We start from the raw sequence: 21,023 nt of genomic DNA, 5'->3' as shown, positions 1-21,023 counted from the left end.
TACATTTTGCAAACTTGTTTTGAGCATCATACACCAGTCTATATTTTCAGGACTAATTAATCTCATATTTTAATTTAATTATAAAAATAGACGGATTAATTTATATGATGTTTGAAAGAGGACACAAACCTTCTTTTGTAAAATGTTAGAAATTATTTTATAGGCAATGAAAGAAATCAACTCTATAAAGTCTATAAATTATTATAGGGTGAGGTTTGTGAATTGTTGTCTGTGAACTCCTCTGGCGTGTTCAGTGAAACTTGTTGTTTGCGATATGTCATTTTGAGGCTTGTGCAATTCCAGTAGGGAAGTCCATATTTTAACCATTGGCCTCAAATACTGTGATAAACACACAGCAGTTCTGCACAGAAAACGCACAGTTTGTCAAAGGATTTGTGCACAGTGAAAATTTGGTTTGCAGTCCACTTGACAGAATGCGACTGTCATTAATCCTTCTGTTTCTCCATCTATGGGGACATGTGGAAGTTTCTTTCTCAGAAAACGGTAAGTCAGACTTTTTTAAATGCTGTGTTCTTTGTTTAGTTTAAAAGAGAAGACATTTCTTGTACTTCTACTTACCCTCTTTTTTATTTGTTCTACTATGTCTTCCAAAATTACATCTACATTTATATGTAATATAAATGTTTTTGGAATCCTTGGTCAATCTATGCATATGTCTCTTTCCATGTTGTTTTTTTCAGTATGTTCAAGGCTTCCAAATGTTCCTCACTCCTATGTGTCAGAAAATACTAAAAAAGTTGAGTACCGCGAAGGAGATGTGATACATTTCACATGCGAGACTGGTTATATATCTGGTCCAACCCTCAGATATATATGCACAAATACTGGCTGGGAGAGTTTGCGTCAGGGAAAATGCAACTGTAAGTTAAATGGTTTGCCTGCTATTTTGCTGTTACTCTTATGACTGTATTTATAGGGTTACAAATAATCCTTAATCCCTTCTAAGATGCAATTCATAACATTTCACAAAATATCAATTACCAAAGTTTTATCCCAAAACTTTAGTTTTTTGGAATTAGAAAGAGTTGTACTGAGACAGTTGTAAAACTGCTGCAGTATGCTGCTAACAGTAATCTATTGTATGAAAATAGCAAATCGCTTCCTCAAATCCCTGCATCAATAACATTGTACCCACACTTCAACACTGTTATTAACAAAGAGTTTTGTAAAAAATTTATGTCACTGTCGGCAAGCACCTGATTTCAATTAAAAATAAGCAATAATAAGAGAAGAATAAAGTCTAATTCATACTTACTCATGAAAAATATTCTCTTTTCTTTTTTTTCAGTAAAGCCATGTGAACTCCCTGAGGACGTTCCCAATGGCTATTATGAAATTATCCGCGGAGAAGAGCTCGTTTTTGGAACAGCTATCAAATACTTTTGCAATCTAGGGTATGTGGATCTATAATAATTCAGTGACATAATGTACACGCTCTGAAAGTCCCATGAGGATTGCTTATATTTGTGTGTTAAAACAGAAACTCTTCAAGTTGTTTTAAGACAAAAGTCCCGTACAACAATGCTGTTTGGAAAATGTCAACAAGAATGGGATAAAAGGAAGCCGTTATTCAAAGGAGCTTTGAAGAAGCCTGGCAGACTACATTAACTACATTATTCCTAAGACTGCATTAAAGAAATTGCAAGAAAGCTTGCATAAGAGAGTTCAGGCTTATTTTTAAAAATGTTTAAACATAAATTTAGAACTCACTGTGAAAGTGAGTTCCAAGATCTGTTTCTGCTGATTTTTGCTGTACTTCTTGTGTTAGGTTGACATACCTCAGTCTTTTCTCCCAGTTTCCCTTCCTGAAGAATGGCCACACTTCCACTCAGGTCTTTTCCGATGAGGCTTAAGTGAACAGCAGATGATCAACAGTGTTAAGTGGTTTAGGTACAAGGGAAAACCTAAAAATAATTCAGTGTCCAATCACTGATGTCCGATCTCAAGACAACTTAAAATGGTTACCATCCATCCATCCATCTTCATCCGCTTTGTCCGGGGCCGGGTCGCGGGGGCAGCAGCCTAAGCAAAGAGGCCCAGACCTCCCTCTCCCCAGCCACCTCCTCCAGCTTATCCGGGGGAATGCCAAGGCGTTCCCAGGCCAGCCGAGAGATATAATCTCTCCAGCGTGTCCTGGGTCTGCCCCGGGACCTCCTCCCGGTGGGACATGCCTGGAACACCTCACCCAGGAGGCGCCCAGGGGGGCATCCTTGTCAGATGCCCGAACCACCTCAGCTGGCTCCTTTCGATGTGGAGCAGCAGCTGCTCTACTCTGAGCCCCTCCCGGATGGCCGAACTTCTCACCCTATCTCTAAGGGAGAGGCCAGCCACCCTTCGGAGGAAGCTCATTTCTGCCGCTTGTATCCGCGATCTCGTTCTTTCGGTCACTACCCACAGCTCGTGGCCATAGGTGAGGGTAGGGACGTAGATCGACCGGTGAATTGAGAGCTTCGCTTTTACACTCAGCTCCCTCTTCACCACGACGGACCGGTGCAGCGTCCGCATTACTGCAGCTGCAGCCCCAATCCGTCTGTCGATCTCCGGCTCCCTTCTCCCATCACTCGCGAACAAGACCCCGAGATACTTGAACTCCTCCACTTGGGGCAGGAACTCATCCTGTAAAATGGTTACTTGGAAGCAAAATGATTGCTCAAGTACTCTATAAATTTTAGTGTGTGGGTGAAAATACAAAATGAGATATGAGTTGTAATTGCAGGTATACAATGGGAGATAGCGATGGCACCCGAACTTGTCAGTTGGACGGATGGAGTAGTACTGTGCCAGTATGTGAAAGTAAGTCTTTCAGTCAACACACCAGCAATGTTACTTTTATCGACATTTGTAGTTTGAACTAGCTTAACAGTGTATATTTATAAGGTCCTCTGCTTACACTCGAAAAATGTGAAAATTTCAGTCGTCCTGTTAGGTATGAGAAATGAGCTTGCTGTATATACCCTGTGTACTACATTTTAAATATATATTGCTCAAGATTTGTACCAATTCCTGTGGATCCATATTGCACCTGCGATGGTATCACATGACATATAAAGCAAGAACTGGTGCTTGTATATAACCCAACCAGTCACTTAGGACAGTGTTTACCAACCACTGTGTCGCAGCACATAGGTGTGCTGTGAGCAATGATCAAGTGTGCCATGGAAGATTATCTGATTCCACCTGATTACTACTCTAAGCGATCGGTGTAATGGGCAGAACAATTTCATTCTCTTCCAATAGAGGGTAGTACAACTACCTGCTCTAATTAAATGGGTTGCCAACTGCCATTAAAACAGAAGAAGACAAAGAAGAAATTACATAATACTCATGCTGTAAAACAATGGAGCACGTAATAGCAACAGATAAATATTTGAAAAGAAAAAGTAATCAGTCTGACCTGGTCCTGGGGAAAATTCTGACCCAGATGGAGGCCCTAGCATGAGTAGTGGTCAGAAGAAAGCAAAAAGGGTATACTGGGAGCAGATCAAACCAATTCTGCTATGCTTGGTGTGCAGGTAAAAATTATCAATATACTTTTGTGGCATTTTTGTTTGGTGATGTTTTTTCGAATGTGAAATATGTTCCGTGGCTCCCAAAGGTTGGGAAACACTGACTTAGGACACCTAATACACCTTTCGGCTTTTTTCTTACATGAACCTTGAACTCATGAACATATACTTACAGTCCAGTACCTCAGTACATCTTTTTGCTGTTATCAGGCATTCAGGTTATGCTACTAGAGGTTCATACTTTTAGCACTTCTTCTTCACTCCCCTCTATTTATTTGTGACTTGCTTCTTTCTCATATAGTTTATTTATCTTTCCTTATCTTTTTGTGCTCTTGCGTCTTCACCTTACATTATGAAGCCTCTTGCAAAAACATTTTTTATGAATTCTTGGTATATGAATAAAACGTAATTAATTTAATTTAATTGATCAAGGTCAGTGATGTGTCACTCATGGTGAAATGTGATTATTGTGATGAAAACATTTTTAAACTTCTATTTTTGTTGCCCATATTTGTAGCTGCCGAGGGTTGTGAGAAACCACCACATCTTTCAAATGGAGACCCGAAGGAAAGTTCCAGACTGCAGTACAGTCATAGTGAAAGGGTTGAGTACATCTGCCAGGATTACTACAGAATGGAGGGTGGGCCGTACAAAACCTGTGTAAATGGTCAATGGACTGGAGAGATGAGATGCCTCAGTAAGATGTAGATCTCTTTATATTTCTGCATAGTCCATTCTTTGCATTCTGCTTTCTTGCAATTCAGAGGGGAGCACTATGGAGCCATTTTGCAGCCGCTATGTGCAAAACTATAAAAATAGTATAAAGGAAGTATCCTTGCTCGTGTTTAACTCTCAAAATGCATGTTTGGTTATCTTTAAATAAGCTTCTCCGTGTTTAATAGTAGCATTCACAGGGCATAATAAAAAAAACTTTATTATGTCTACAATCGCAATAATGACTTTTACTTATTGTTTTCAGGAATCCCTTGTGCAGTTGGAGTAATGGACCCTAATCTGCAGGTAACTGGATTACCACAAGGGAATGAAGCGATAAGGACTGGGGACACATTACATTTTCGTTGTGCTGATCAGTATAAACTGGAAGGTTCTGAAGTAATCGAGTGTTTAGAAATTGGGAACTGGAATGCTTCCTTTCCATCCTGCTCTGGTAGGTTTACTTTAACTGAGAAAAGCTGACGTGATTTGACATGTTTTTTAAATGTCCATATATTTGTGTAACAATTATGTAATCATTATATTTCATTTGTTAAACTTATATAACGATTAAGATTTACATTTTATTTGGTTCCTTTGGGTCTAGACTACTGCTGCATTACACTTTAAACTGAAAGATTAAAAGACTGTCTTCTTTAAAACAGATGAATGCAAAGTCACAAGAATATCAGACAGTGTAAGAATCACATCACACATACAAGGCAATCGGCTAAAGAAAGGACAAAAGCTAACCTTTACTTGCCTTAGACGTAACCACTTTATGCAAGGCAATAAAACAGTTGAATGTTTGGCAAATGGACAGTGGAGCGATCCGTTTCCAACATGCGGAGGTAAGCCAGTTTTTTTCTATGTCAACTCACCCGTAATATGTGACAAGAAAAGATCATCCAGTCACAGTGCACTGCAATTTCAGGAGGCTTTAATCACATTTTTTAATCCCCAAAACAGTTACGATTACTTTTACTCAGGCAAAAATTACACGGGAAATGTTTTTGGACAAGTCTTGCGGTTGATCCTAATTACAATCACTGTGTAGGAAATGTCATGTACATATGCGAAGCCCAGTCAGTAATAAGCGCCCAGATAAGCTGCTCATGTTAATAACAGCTGTAAATATAAAAAAGAGAAGTCGGAATAAACCCCCAGTAATTTGGAGAGTTGAATCTCTAAAAGATTTACACAAAAATTTACTGTAAGATGTTGCATAATGGTACTAATAGTATTGTGAGTAGATATTAAAAAATGTTATATTAACAATTTCAAGTTTTTTGTTTGTTTTTTGTCTATATTTATTTAAGATCCTGTGGGTTGTGGGAAACCACAACCACTCTCAGATGGAGACACCAAAATCAGTACTAAAAGGCAATACAGCCATGGAGAAAGGGTTGAGTATATCTGTCAAAATTACTACAAAATGGAAGGTACACCATATAAAACCTGTGAAAATGGTAAATGGACTGGACAGATGAGATGCCTCAGTAAGTTATAGCTATATTATGTTGTATTTTCTAAGATTCTGCATATGTAAAAGTATTTTAGGGGTCCCAAGTTTTTTTTACTCTTAAATTTAGAGAAAATTGAGTTTACACAGGAATCAGCCTTTCAAGCTGTTGACATAATTTATTTGAGAAAGGATGCAGAATTTGGGGGCTTCATGTTCTTAGATGCGCTCTGTTTTATGTTATTTTAAAAAATGGGAAAATTAAGACAATTTAACATTAGACTTTCATAATTTGATATTGTGTGAGGTCTGTACTATATCTGGAGTTTTGATACAGATACAGATTGCATTTTATCAGACTTGCTTGGTTTTAAGCACTGTGCCTTTGTAATCAAGACTTGAATAGTTATATATGATATATGTTGTGCATTCCTGCATTGGTGTACTGTACTGACATTAACAAAATCTTTTCTCTTAACTCTTACAGAACCCTGCACTGTAAATAGAGAAGACATGAGCAAACACAATATTCACTTCAGATATGTCAGCGATGATAAGCTGTATTCAGAACATAATGATGTAATTGAGTTCATATGTAGCAGGGGAAGACGTGTTGGCAGTTTGGAAATGCGTCAGACGTGCATTGAAGGCGTAATGCATCTGCCCACATGCCAGTAACATTTCTGTCTATTGGATACGATGAGCATGAGCACGCAAATCTATAAATGATTAGTGCACTGATGTGTGTGGTCATTTTAATAAAAGCCTATGTACTCAGTCTGTGTTCTTCCAGTACATCTTTTTTTTTTGTGTAAAATCAAAGTCATTCATAAATCCTTTGTGGACAAATACACAAAATGGTGGCCCTATCTTTCCAGTCTGAACATATTCTGATTAAATAAAGATAACAAAAAGAAGTAAAAAATAAATAAAATAACAAACTCCCTCCCTTTGGCAGGAGATCATACCTGCTATTAAAGTGTTTTTGTAACCTAGATGAGCACACACATGTACACACATGTAACAGTAATTGCATGTAATGTTATTTTAATAAAAGCATCACGGGGTCTGTTTTAATTCTTACATAAGTTTAACTCTGCTGAAAGTCTTGGGGCTTTGGGTTTCATGGCCTAACAATGAAACAACCCCTTTTCCACAGTCTTTTTAGGCCTGGAGTCCAGCATCCACTTATCATTTAAGTTGAGTTACTTTTGCCTTCCCACCAACTCGATGCATTCTGGCCATTCTCCCTTAACCCCTGGCATCAGCGAGGCTCTATCAGCAAGAAAACTGCGCATCACTGGATATCTTCTCTTTTTCTGAAAATTCTTTGTAAACGCTAGCAAAGTACATTTGAAAGTCCTGTGCTTTGTACACCTAACCACCTATCCAGTCCTTCTCCGTAGCACTTGTACAAAAGGAGTCCAAGGTTGTATTTAAATAGAGACATTTGGACAGAGCCACTGGACAGTCTGTGCTGTGACCTGATCTCTCTGGGTGGAGTTCGAGCTGGGGGAGGTCACTGAACAATGAAGCTACTGAAATTCTCCTCAGAAAGCATTCGTCAAAAGAACATGAAGCTGTCTTTAATCCTTCTGTTTCTCCAGCTGTGGGGGTGTGTGGAAGTTTCTTTGTCACAAAACGGTAAAGTGATCTATTATCGTTTTTCAGTGTACCTAAAATCACATGTTTTACCTTTGTGGAAAGGCAGTTAGACTTTAAGAAGAGTGACATATACACTGCGTGTGGTCATCACAGGTATTTACTTACAGCAGGGGGAAAAGCACAGTATGAATGTAATTGTCTTATTTTTACACTATTACAACTATTTGAATTTACATGCATTCACACAACCCTAAAATATGTATATTTTTGTGTTAACATACATATATATGGTAGTAATATAATGTAGGACAAAATAGTAATTAAGCTTGTTTTTGTTTTATTTTGGGGGTTTTCTTTGAAGGGGGGGGGGGGGGGGGGGGGCTCTAGTAATTTTATACTTATACTTATTTTTTCCCTTTACCATTAATGGTAATTAATGGTACATTTCTTATATTACTCTTTAATTATGTATGTCAAACATAAATCCTGCTATCTGTGTTATTAGGTGAAGTATATCCACAAATTATGTAGATGCAACTGTTTTGTGGTCTTAACCATTTAGGAGAATGGTTGTAGACATACTTTGATTTTGTAACTGTTTTCCTTGTAGAGCTTCAGTCATTGTTTTTTAACAACTTTATATGTGACGAATTGTAACTTTTTCTCTTTTAGTGTGTTCAGAGCTCCCAAATGTTCCTCACGCTCATGTGTCAGAAGGAACCAGCAAAGCTGTGTACCAGGAAGGAGATGTGATACATTTTTCTTGTGAATCTGGTTACATATCAGATCAGATCTCGAAATTTGTATGCACAGCTGATGGTTGGCTGGTTGTCCATCAGGGAAAGTGCTACTGTAAGTTGCATGGCTTCATGTTTTTATCATCACTAACTAAACTTGTGCTATTGCTGCACTGTGGATGTAATAACTCATGTAAATGTGTTTTTTTTTCTTATATTACTAAATCGTCAAAAACTCTACAGTCATGAAAAGTGTATGAATACCTCAATTATGTATATTACAGAGTGCATATTTTGTTTTTGTTAGGGTTCATTAATGACAGCATTACCCTGACTCTTACTCTAACCCAACCATACATGCTATGTACCCCCAAAAAATGTCACGTGAAAAGCTAAAAAAATGAAACACAAAAAGTTGTAAAGCATACCAAGAGCAGCATTAATAAATGGATTTTCATAGGATCGACCCATTACACGTCAGGTAAGGCGTTGGGTTTAGAGCTAAATAGGTACATTTTCTGGAGGCACACAATAGGCCTGGTTATAAAAGTAAAAAAGTATCACATCAGAAAGATTGTTCCAAAGCATGATTACCCATGTTCCTCTGCTCAAATTTGGTGATGGCCAGCAGAGCTCAGCCAGCCTCAACAACCCTTGACCTAAAACAGGGGTCAGCAACCTTTAACACCCAAAGAGCCACTTGGACTCGGTTTCCACGCAAAAGAAAACACTGGGAGCCGCAAATACTTGTTGACATCAAAAATGAAAATAACACTGTATATATTGTTTTTTTACAATATATACAGCACTATGCTGCTAAAAAATGAAAAATAGATATTTGCAAAATTCTGCCTAAATATGTATTTTACCTGGTTAATGTGTGTGGCGAGGCGTGGTCTGCAGCGCCACTGCATGGGAGTCGGACGCACCTGAGCGGGACCCGCAATCACGCCTCGTCTACTTAAAGTCTGTGCTCTCTCTGCTCTTGTGTTGTCGGACTGTGAGCTGAAAAGCTACAGCCGGCTGTATGCTTACAGCAACCGTGTGTGAAGAGTGGTCAATAAAGAGATGCTGAAAAGCGTGTCCATGGAAACATCGTCGGGTCTGCTGTGATATGTTTACAATGAGACTTCTGCTCCTGAACCTCTGCGCACAGCGTCTGCAAATCGGGGCTGTACGAAGCCACTTTCATCTTTACGCAGGACTGTAAGCTGTCATCTGTGAGGCGTGAGCGGTGTTTGTTTTAACATCGTTCACGGAGGAGAACAGCTGGTGACATAATGTGGATCCGAAGATCCATAATTGGCCTACCTGGGGTTGAAAGTCTCGATAAATGCACGGCGTTTCGGCGGGTATACCGGCTTCCGCGAGTGTGACGCTTATTTTGAGCGATGAAAAATAAAATATAATTCTATTTTTATATTTCAATGTCACAATAATCTTCCAATTTAGAACTACAAGTTTAAAAAGAACTAATACAAAAAATACACTTCAGCTAAATACTTCTAATTTATTTTCCCAAACCACCTGGAGCCGCAGTATAAAGACAAAAGAGCCGCAGGTTGCCTGTCCTAACACAACTGCACATTACTGGCATTACTATCGTTCGTAGCAATGACGGGTAGTCATTTCCTTATACACACATGTATATCTTGGCTTAGTCACTCAGTATGTTTTCAATCTTTGTGTATTTTTCTCTTCTTTTCCCATTTTATATTGTTTTGTGTATTAGCATGTTCAACGCTTCCAGATGTTCCCCATGCCCAAGTAACACAAGAGACAAGAACATCTCAGTATCAAGCAGGACACATGATACATTTTGCTTGCGAACCTGGCTATACATCAGCTCTCACCATCAAATACGTATGTACAACTGAGGGCTGGCAGCCACTCCAAAGGGGGTCGTGCTACCGTGAGTTCAAAAGCTTTCTTTTCTTCTCTCACTCTCATGTGAATGACTACAGTTCAATAAGCAGAGATCATTAAAATGAATTTAACATAATTTATTGATCTATAGAATTCAATTTAGGTTGTTGGTGATTACACTCTGGAAATGAAGATTGAGGCTTGAATGGAAGCCTGGGAGAATGACCGATGAGCAGTGAGATTTAAAGTACATGGAGTGGAGACTGATTGGCCGGAAGACAGCCAGCAGAAATCTGATTGGGCTAGACCAGTGATTGCACAATTAGCTTCACAGCATGGGAAAGTGGAAATGATGTAAAGCTTAGATTAGCCAACAAACACCAGGGAAGCAGAAATGTGTGACTACAGATTGTTCTTATTGAACTTACGTATGAACTTCATTTGGTATTATCTCCTTGGACATATAATCTCATTTACTCAGATGTGTCCTGCCTTCATTAAGACTGCTATGATGGTCTTTATTTCTATATATATTTTTCCTGCACACAGGCAAAATCAGAATTTAATTCTAAATGATTTTTAATATGTAGAGACTTTGTCATGTCAGATCAGACTCCAAATATATTTGAATTCACATCAGTCATCATTTTATTCAACAATGTTTCTGTCAAGTCATTATGAAATATGACCCAGCATCTCGATGTCAGAAAGATCAGTTTAACCCTCTGGGGTCCAGGGTATAATTGGCCATTTTTGACTACTTGTTTGGTATCATTATTTTCAGCACAACCTGAAATATCTGAAATTTGAGTTATTTTTTCATTTTGGCATACTATATTACCATAGTTGATCTAAATTCAGAGAAAAAATTCAAAATCCGAGTAGAAAAAAGTTATATTTTTTTACTGTAAAACCCACAAACATGTTTAACGAATCATTTTCATAACTTGAAATGCAAATAGAAATTGTACATTTCTAAATATTATGCACAAGTTTTGCAAAGAAAGTTATATGGTACTATTTAACTAAAAATGCAGCCAATGCCTCAGGCATATAACCGTTTAAATCTATTTACAGAACAATCAGGTGATCTGCAACAAATAAGAAAGCACACAAATTATTTGTGCCATGTGTTTTCAGTCATTCCTTCAGGTCGTCTGCTCGTCCACACCATGTCTTTAGGTATCATGTCAGTTCTCCATGTTTAAGGTTTTTTCATGTTTAATTTTTAGTTCACCCAGTTTAGGTTATTGTTTAGTTTCACCCATGCCCTTTGTTTGTATTTATTTTGCAAGCCTTAATAAACTGCTTGTTTTTTGTTAATCCACATCTCGTTTCATAGTTTTTGGTTTGCACTTGAGTCCTTTTTCACAACACATACAGTCTGCCTCAGCCAGACTGTGACAGAAAAGTCAGACTTACTGACAGGTCAAAAACTATTCACATTTTTTCCAGAAGCATTGTATTTTTTCTTTCACCAAAATATAGGCTAGAGTTAAAGTTAGCCACCCTACATAAGGGAACTTATAGGGTTAATGAATTAAATCTTAGCGTGTTAAACTGACACAGCAGATGGTTTGCTTACACAGGTTGTCCTTGTAAACAGTTTGCAAAGGGCAGATATTTTGAAACTATTTGCCTGGAAATTAGATAAACGTTTTCCATTCCAGGGTGGAATGATTGCATGTCATACATCTTTTTAAAAAAAATTGAGTGCTCAATGTTAAATCAGTCATTCCACACTTAAAAACAGGATTTCAACAATCATTCAAAGCCCAAAATTACAATGGTATCCATGTTGATCCGTGATGATTGTAAAACTTTTGACCACAGCTGTAGTTTTGACAGTGGTTTATCTCCACTGGTCTGAACCTTCGTGTCTCCAGCACAAATACAGACACACATTGAAACCTGGCAAAATGGATTCTGACATGATCTGGCAAATATAAAAACTGCAGCAAATATAAAGATTCTGGCCAGTGATTTCTACATCTGAATCTTGCCTTTTGAACTGTTTTTTTTCTTCTTCTTCTACCTTAGTTTCATCTTCCAGATGTGACCCTCCTCCTACAGTTCAAGGGTTAACAGTGAAAGGTTTACCAGAAAATTGTATTCCCATACGTCCCAATCACATCCTCACATTCAGCTGTGATGGTCCTGGGAAGTATCTGAATGGAATTTCTGTGCTGATATGTGGAGAAGACGGACAATGGAATAATCCATTCCCGACTTGCATAGGTAAGAACATGTTTAAATCCCTTTACTGACAAAATGCAATGCCTGTTTAAACAATATGGCAATAGTTCAGGTTTGATCTTTGTGTATTTTGAAGCATAATTTAAGATTTCATGATTTTTTCCGCTCTTCTGGTGTTCACTAAAACCAACTACTCTCTTGCTTGCTCTTTGCAGCTTTGTTACATAAACTCACATATATTCTACATATTTTGCTTTTTTCAGATCGATCTTGTAAAATCGGTGTTATGGATCCTCATCTCTACGTAGCTGGATTATCACCATCAAATGAAATAATGGCGACTGGACATAAATTGCGTTTTCTTTGCAGCAATACACGTGTACTAATTGGGTCTACAGAAATTGAGTGTTTAGAAAATGGACAATGGAATTCCCCCTTTCCTTCTTGCTCTGGTATGTGTACTTTTATTACCACAATGACGTGAGGTAACAGAAATGAGCTGTGACTATGATAAGGGTTTCTGTTTTAAGTTGCTGTTAGGAGCAATTTTGTATTGCAGGAAAACATCAGCATTCTGTAGCAGTTGTGTTGTTGCCCTTGTATCACATAAATCATTAATATAATGATCCTGATGAACCCTGTAAGGTCAAAGTCATCATAGGAAGTATTCTAATCCTAATCCTATATTTTTGATCTGCTGTTTATGTCTAATATTGTAGGTTCTTGAGATAACGGCTGTTGTGAACTAGCATCACATAAATATTACTGAACTGGATACATTTTCCAGTTTTCATCTTTTTAATCTTTCCTAATCATTTTAAGAAAGAGATACCTGTCTATTTGGAAAATGTCTCTTCATGAACGTATTTTTTATACTGAAATCTTTTACTTTCAAGTTTTTTTTATATATTGAAAATGTAATGCTGATTTATTCAGATATTTGCATCACATTTGGTTTCTTGTTCATACTGTAAATCTCATAGTAAAACAGATTCTCTTCTTCAAAACACAGAAATGTTCAGTCCCTTAAGTACCCACCAGTTTAAGGTGCCAGTTTAAAATATATATTTGCTAGTTTTGTTCTCCCTGTTATGCTGTAGCTAAAGGAGATTTGTTGAGGTTTAATGTAAATGATTGAAGTTTGATACCATTTTAATCTAAAATTAACAAGGGGATTTGAAAGCTTAGTTGTCTAAGGCAAAAATGCACACTGAAACTAGAATGAAATTAGAATATCGGGTTTTTGTTCAAAACTATTCAGTTTCGAATGATATCCAATGACTGATAGCTGTGGTTATCAATATCTGTCAACAATAGGGAATTTTCTCTGCCGAGATATCATTTCATTCACTGTTGATCAGTCTGCCCTGCTTAAAGGAAATAATGGGCAACTATTGTCCACATTAGAAGACTCAAGTGTGAAGAACTTTTATAGGAATTAAGGTTGTATTTTTCTGCCAGGTGCTGCTAATTAAATTCACTACATTAAACAGATCGTCAGCAATCATTAGCACTGCTATAAACACAGATGTTTTGGTAGTTTGTTCATCTGGATCATTCAGTGTGTGTTAACATATACTTCCCAGCAATTGAACAGTTATTCGTCAACTCAGCTAAACAATACCTATGAAGAAAAGAGCTCACTATAGTACATCAAAATAAACTATTGCTGTGAATAAGATTTAAAACTGGAGTCAAGTTAAAAACACTGCTGGCTGTCATTCTGCCTGCTGACATATTTCATCTTTATTCATCTTTTTTTCTCTACACTTGGTTAAGGGTAGAATTGCCATTCTTTTCTGACTTCTTAAAAGACTGGACATTTATTACTTCTTAATTACAGCAATGAGAAACTGAATGCCTATTAATAATAAATATTTAAAGAAAAACTTGCTTAGTTTGAAAATGTAGTGAGAAAGTGTCTTATTACTTTGAATCTGATTTGGTTTCATGTTTATAATGTAAACCTCACAATAAAACAGATTCTCTTTTTCAAAACAGAGAAATGTAGAGTCCCTGAAACACCAGCAGGTCTAACAATCACCACAGATGTAACAGACGATCAAATGAAAAAAGGACAACATTTAACATTTGCTTGTAAAAACAGTAATCACATCATCAAAGGGAATGCAACGCTTGAATGTTTGGAAAATGGACAGTGGAGCAATCCTCGTCCCACATGTGAAGGTACAACACTTGTCCTCTTGTGATCTTACTGTTTATCAGTACAAAGGATGGAAAAAGATTGCTATTGCTGTTTTTGGTATTTCTTGGGGTGTCGTGTGTATGAGTGTAAGTTACACACACTTTAAACCAGAAATTAATAGTTGGTTTTGAGGCAAAAACACATTTCAGGTTATCAGTAAAATGTCCTCTGCCTGATCTGCTCTTGTGCTAATTAGTTTGTGTGAACATTGTTTCTGGTTAATTCTTTGTCACACATGGCCACACAGTGTTAAGGTAAAGGAGAGTGATGCACAGGGTGTATGACAAATATTTCACTTCAAATGAAAAATGATGCATGACAGCAGGTCAGAGTGAAAATGTGATTATTGTGACAAAATATTATCTAATGTTGGTTTTTCCTCTGTTATTGCCCACAATTTTTAGCTGCCCAGCAATGTAGGACGCCACCACATCTTTCAGGTGGACGGACCAAAACATGGACTAGAAACACGTACAGACACAATGAAAAGGTCGAATATGTGTGTGACAGAGACTACGGCATGGAGGGTGGGCCGTTCAAAACCTGTGTCGATGGTGATTGGGTTGGAGAGATGAGATGCCGCCGTGAGTTACATTTCCCTTTTGTTGCACACAAAGTTTTTAAATATGTTCTAAGTAAACAAACAGCCAGTGGAGGGCCGCTGGAACCAGTTTGACAAGTTTATTAAATCTGAGAAGTTGGTTAAGTGTGACGCTGAAAAGTTGTTTTCACTAACACAGACAGTAGCTCAAAACTGTTTGAAATGTGGTGCATTTAAGATTATACCTGAACACACCACAATGTAGACTTCAGGGTTAGTTGCAGTTATATCATTAAATAATAATATTAATACGAACAAGAAGAATTCGTTTTTATAGAAACCTCTGTAATAACCCACCATCCCCAAACTGTGCTGCAGCTCTGAGAACATCACAATGGCTTCAGTTCTTAAGTGGATGGGTTTCACTTGTTCACCACCCACTACTTCTCCTAGATACACTATTGCAGTCTTTGAGTCACACTTTGAGAGATTTAATGTCAGGTTTGCCTTTTCACGATTTCAGTGTTTTTAAGTGGCCCTGTATCATTGCCACAGACATCACACATTTCATCACCAGTTAACATGGGTTACATGGAGGAACAGGGAAATACAACATGCTATGGACATGTCAGAGGAAATGTGAGAACCTGATGAGCACACACGAACCATAGAAGAGTTTGAACTTTAAAAAAATAAATTGTTTTTTCACAATAAAATGATTAAAACAATTAAAAGGATAGGATCTGTAAGATGTGGGAGAGGGCAGTAGATGAATATATCAAAGAAGCAGATCATTTCAACAGCAACATGAGTTTGATACCAGTACAACACAGTTTATCATTAGTTACAAAGAGTGCTGACCGCTTTCTAAGCATAACAGAACTACATATATAGGATGACAAAGCAGTCTTAAAGGCTGTGATCTGCACTCGGATTGCATGATGAAAACTTCACCTGAAATGTAAAATAATATGTGACGGTATATGAACATAAAAACGTGACTAAAAAATTATTGTGACTAAATGTTGTCTAAACTTTTTTTTTCTCCATTGCTCACACTTTTGCAGGTGCCCAGGGTTGTGGGAGGCCACCACCTCTTTCAGATGGAGACACCAAAACAAGTACTAAACATCTGTACCAACATAATGAAAAGGTTGAATATATCTGTCAGCGTTATTACGTCATGAAGGGTGGACCGTTCAAAACATGTAATCATGGTGAATGGACTGGAGAGATTAGATGCCTCCGTAAGTAAAAGTTTTCTTTATATTTTTCATGTTACATTCTGTGAAGAGAAACGTAAAAAGTCATTTTGGTTTTTGTTTTTTAATTTTGTTTAATTCCAGAGGTGTGATCGATATTTACAAAAATATACACAACTGCTTGTGAGCCTCTCAAGATGAGAAACTATGTATAAAATATGAAATTAAATATGTTATTCACAAACAGCGAATGCATTACTTTGTTGAAGCCCTTCAATAAACATCTTGTCACGGTCCTGGGTCGGTTCGACCCAGTATTTTGAGTTTCTTATGTTTTGGTTTATTTTTGTATTATGGAGTAGTTCTTATTCTCTGGTGATACCGTTTTGATTATAATTATATTCTGATTCTTTAGTTATCCAATGATGATGACGATGATGATTATTTCTGGTTTAGGTTTTGTTATCTTGCCCTCATGTTTGGTTTAGGTTGCCTGTGCTTAGTCTTCTCTGCCCGTATGTCCCTCTGTTTGCCCATGACGTCATTATGCCTGTTTACGAGTCTGTGTCTCTGTCTGTCGTGTGCTTCCTGTTTTATTTTGTAGGTCTGTGTCCTATGTCAGTGCGTTCAGCTTTGTGCTCTCCCTGTCTCGTCAGTGTAATCAGCGTCAGCCGTGTCTCCCAGCTGTTTCCTCTTCGTTCCGTTCACCTCTTGTATTTAGTGTCTGTGTCTTCCCCTACTCGGTGTCGCGTCGTTAATGTCTGTTCACCCTCGCTTCCTCTGTGTGTTCCGTTTGCCAGCCAGCCTACCTGCCTAGTTATTCTGTTCTTCCAGTTGAGTTAGTGTTTTTCTGTTCTGCTTCTTACCAGCAATAAAGCTGTGTGTTTTGAGTTACTTCCGCCTCAGTGAGTCCTGCATTTTGGGTCCTCTCTTCCTGCCTGCCTACACACAGACATGACACATCTTGACTGTTCAGTTTAAAATCCACTGTGGTGGTGTACACTGAAAACATTTAAAATACAGACAAAAACATTCATTTGTGACAGAAAGTCCAGAACCCTTTACTGTTAAGCTGAATTTTGGAAATTTGTCCAAAAAAAGCAAGACTGGATTTTTGAGAACTTAATGTCATAGATCAAAAACTCCCAAAGGCTGTATCTATCAAATATGATACACTAGGTATTGGGGGGATAAAACGCTTTGAGGCATGTTGTGTTTGACATAAGAAATCACCAGGTACAAAATCATTTCTCACTGTGTGGTTAGTAGGGTCTGAGGTTTACTGAAAAAAATCTTTTGTTTGATGAGATGAGCATCAAGTAAGAAATTCTTTAATTGTTTCTTCTGTTGACTTCAGGTAATTCTAAACAATAGTCATGATGACGTTGAATTGTGGTACAGGGCCCTGCTGTAATTTTTTTATTGGGTTTTTAGGCCAGTAAGGTCAGTGGGTCTGAAATGTTTCTAAGACTCAAATTATGGATATATTTAGTAAATAATAAAGTTTTCAAATCAGTTCTAATATAAAAAGCAGCTGGTGAATGGACGCTGGAACCAGTGAATGAGCTGTCTCCCTCAAAAACCTGTTAACATCCCAGCTGCTGATTCTAGTAATAATCTAGTAAAAAACATGTAGTTGTTGCATTTGGTGAAGCTGTATATATGGAGATTTTTTAGGTAGTTTTTCAAAGTTCAAAGAGCATGGCTGAAGTATTTATGATACTGTGTGTGGTTCAAACCTCAGAACTGTGTTAAGTATTGGAGTGAAAGGTGCAAGCAGGAATTCTGATTAATTATTAATTCTTCATTTAACAAAGTGTGCAGTCTAGAGATATAATAACAGCATATTGACTTAAATGAATATTTAGTCTGAAAAACAAATCATCATTTCTGTTGAAGGTTATTATATCACATTTGACCGATGAACTGCAATTCAAAACCTTTGGGACAAAGCTCACTTCAAACTGACAGCAATAAATAACAATAAATAAATAATAATAAAGTTAATTCTAGCAGCAAGATATGAAATCAAATCACAATTTAAAATCAACAAGTGATCCAGATTCCTGAAATTCTGTATGTTTATCTAAAAGAAATAACAGAAACTAATTTACTTATTTGGAGAATGAGTAAAATAAATGAGTAGGTTTACATTGAAATGTGACTTCCAAGATTCAAGATTCCTTATTTGTCGCATGCATAGTTATACGAGTACAACACGCAGTGAAATGTATCCTGACGCACTTCTCGACTGTGTAAAAAGAGAGAGAGAAGATTATGTACATGCAAAAAGAGAGAACATATATACATATAACCATAAAAGTGAATTAAATAAAATAAGACAATCTGGAAATTTCAAATTGAAACATCTGAAAAATGTACATTGTGCAGGTGGGTATTAAAGTGTCTAGTACTGTAGTGAGGCTGAGAGGAGTCAGGCTGGGATGGACAGGACTTCAGCATGTAAAATAGTCACAGAAATATTACATAAAATTAACAGTGAATGTAATCACCCCACAAGAGCAACAGCAACAGTAGATCATCTGTGTACCATTCCAGTGTTTGACCACAATTTAGAATTAGGCAGGAGAAAATCAATTTTATTTGTAGCCACAGAGTCCTTTACAGAACACAATATTCTGTACATTCATGTATTTTACTAACATTAAAAGACTGTTTATCTTTTATGTCTTACAGAAGCCTGCACTGTGAATAGAGACGACATGGACAGACATAATATTCGGTTCAGATTTTCAAGAGATGATAAACTGTATACAGAACATGATGATGAAATCGAGTTTACGTGTACCAGAGGAAGACCCGTTGGGACACAGGGAATGCGTCAGAAGTGTGAACATGGTGTGATACATTTGCCGACTTGCCAATAATGCTTTTGTGTACAAGACTAGATAAACACGAGTACACCAATGTGTCAATAATTGAAGAGCAGATTAAAGACATAGACCAGTGAAGTACCAGTGCTGTATGTGGTCATTTCAATAAAACGTAATAAATGCTGACTGAGTCTGTTTTCAGCTTCTATGTGTTTTCTGAGTGAAATCTATCTCGCATAAATCTTCTACCACAAATACAGAACAAATATACAGAATTTGGCTTTATTATTTAATAAAGGTTGCCAAGCAACTGAATGTTGAATACTGACGAGACCAAGACAGGTAGGATCTTGTTAGCTTCACATTTGTGAATTTCTAGTTAAGCAAGGACACTAGAAGCGTAAGACAGTTTCTGGGAGCAGTTGACAATTTTGAATACATTTCCAAAGGTTTCCTACATTGTGATGGTGTTTGATAACAAATCTGCTTCCCACACATATTTCAGCGAAGAAAATCTTTCCTCTGTGGATGAAGTTGCAATAACACTGAGAAATATTTCTGCAGCCTCTTCTGGCTGAAAAAGTTATCAAATGCTCTGCATAAAAGTTGTACTTGACTGATGTTTGTTTAATCATAAAACCTGTTGTTCTTTCTGTAGTTGCTAAGACTTTTCTCTTTCATTGCATGTATAATCATTGAGACAATAAAACCTGACATGTACTTCCCTCAATAATGCAATCTGTTGTCCGTTATTCGTTGGTGCTCTAGAAGAAAAACTCATTTCAGGAATTTTGAATTTAACAATTCGTCCAGTCCAACTGAGGATTTGTTCCTACACTCAAATACAACCCATACGAGCATTTGCAAAAACAGCACACCTACAGATTGGTTTAAGTCATATCTTTCTAATAGGTCTTTCTCGATCAATTTTGGCCCGTGTTTCTCCTCTGCTGCACCTGTCTCTTATGCTTTTATATGCATTTCTTTTGCTTCTGTGTTTTTAATTCCATTTAACATGCTTGCATGGTGGTACTTTGCCATAGCCTTCATCCTCCCTGTTACTTCATCTTACCCTCTTGTATGTTAAGCACTTTGGTACACCACTGGTTTTAAATGTGCTATTTAAATACAGTTTGTTGTTGTTCTTGTTGTACAAGTGGCAGACCCAACACAACAACATATCATGCGATGACCGATAAATAGTACTTCACTTTAAGAGCATTTGTATTTCATGTCAATAGTCCCTAAAGACTACACTGAGATGAGATAGTGTCATTTTATGACCAACTTTTTATTAACAGCACATAACTAAAAGCCCTGAGCAGAAACAGAAAAAATAAACTTTTAAAGATGGGCCTCAATTTTTGTTTTTAGCCTCCAGCTTGCATTTATTTATGGGGTTAATTTATGTTTGATTAAACATAACATTTGTATTAAATTAAATTAAGAATAAACAGTTATCATATTGTTACGAGTTCAAAATATTGGGGATGGAGACAAGATGAAAAACCAAAAGAACAACACTGGTCCGGTCGGGTTCAGTCAAACAATGATTTTAATGATCACACGCGTGGGAGATAGGGACACTGTATGCAGACAGCCTCAGATCTCAAAATGGTGGAGCATTGCTCAAACTCTTATAGCTTCTGGTCCTCCCACCTTATCATAAAAGCCTAAACATTCAAATTCCTTCTCTCACGGCGCCTAAGCTACGACCTTGGCTCCCTGTTTATCTGCTCTTGCTGAGATGGAGCAAAAAGCTCCAGTATGTTCTGTTCTCTTCTAATCAGACAAATAAGACGATGACTTTCTGCGAACAGTATTTCTTATAACTTAGCAGTATAATGCATCATAAAACAACATCATTCATTCACAATAAATCAGCAGTCTAATGTAATGCAAATCAGTCTAACAAATGCAATAGTTATCAGCTTCTTCTAATTCAGGAAAATAATGCAAACTAAAACTACATAATAATTCACAATCTTTAATTAGGCATAAAATAATATTATAACCCAACATTATATTTGACAATATTCAGTTCCAAAAAAAATCTGGCCGTAAGTACTGGAATACCACTAACTCCACATCAAAAACTTACCAATAAACGCCAAACAGAATCTAAAGTCTGCA

At 37.2% G+C, this 21,023-nt stretch overlaps 1 protein-coding gene across 1 annotated transcript; it reads left to right on the top strand.

Annotated features, from left to right (window-relative positions):
* Positions 1-279: 279 nt before the first annotated feature.
* cfhl4 (complement factor H like 4) lies at positions 280-19,076 on the top strand. The gene is made up of 18 exons (XM_026148081.2): positions 280-504; positions 702-881; positions 1,310-1,415; positions 2,738-2,814; positions 4,045-4,224; positions 4,507-4,695; positions 4,907-5,092; positions 5,561-5,740; positions 6,191-6,377; positions 7,232-7,347; positions 7,981-8,160; positions 9,778-9,957; positions 11,952-12,149; positions 12,371-12,559; positions 14,109-14,294; positions 14,718-14,897; positions 15,922-16,101; positions 18,754-19,076. Exons 1-18 carry the CDS (start codon positions 435-437, stop codon positions 18,942-18,944), a joined length of 2,955 nt encoding a protein of 984 aa, XP_026003866.2. The 5' UTR covers positions 280-434; the 3' UTR covers positions 18,945-19,076.
* The last annotated feature ends 1,947 nt before the right edge of the window (positions 19,077-21,023 follow it).

This window comes from Astatotilapia calliptera, chromosome 17, assembly GCF_964374335.1.
Source record: "Astatotilapia calliptera chromosome 17, fAstCal68.1, whole genome shotgun sequence".
NCBI lineage: Eukaryota > Metazoa > Chordata > Actinopteri > Cichliformes > Cichlidae > Astatotilapia > Astatotilapia calliptera.
This window is presented reverse-complemented; position numbering and strand designations above follow the sequence as displayed.

Excerpts from the sequence above, each read along its gene's own strand:
- cfhl4 (XM_026148081.2), top strand. The coding sequence starts at position 435 with ATGCGACTGTCATTAATCCTTCTGTTTCTCCATCTATGGGGACATGTG. Across the intron at positions 2,815-4,044 it reads TACTGTGCCAGTATGTGAAA|CTGCCGAGGGTTGTGAGAAA; the intron begins GTAAGTCTTTCA and ends CCATATTTGTAG. Across the intron at positions 12,150-12,370 it reads TCCATTCCCGACTTGCATAG|ATCGATCTTGTAAAATCGGT; the intron begins GTAAGAACATGT and ends TGCTTTTTTCAG.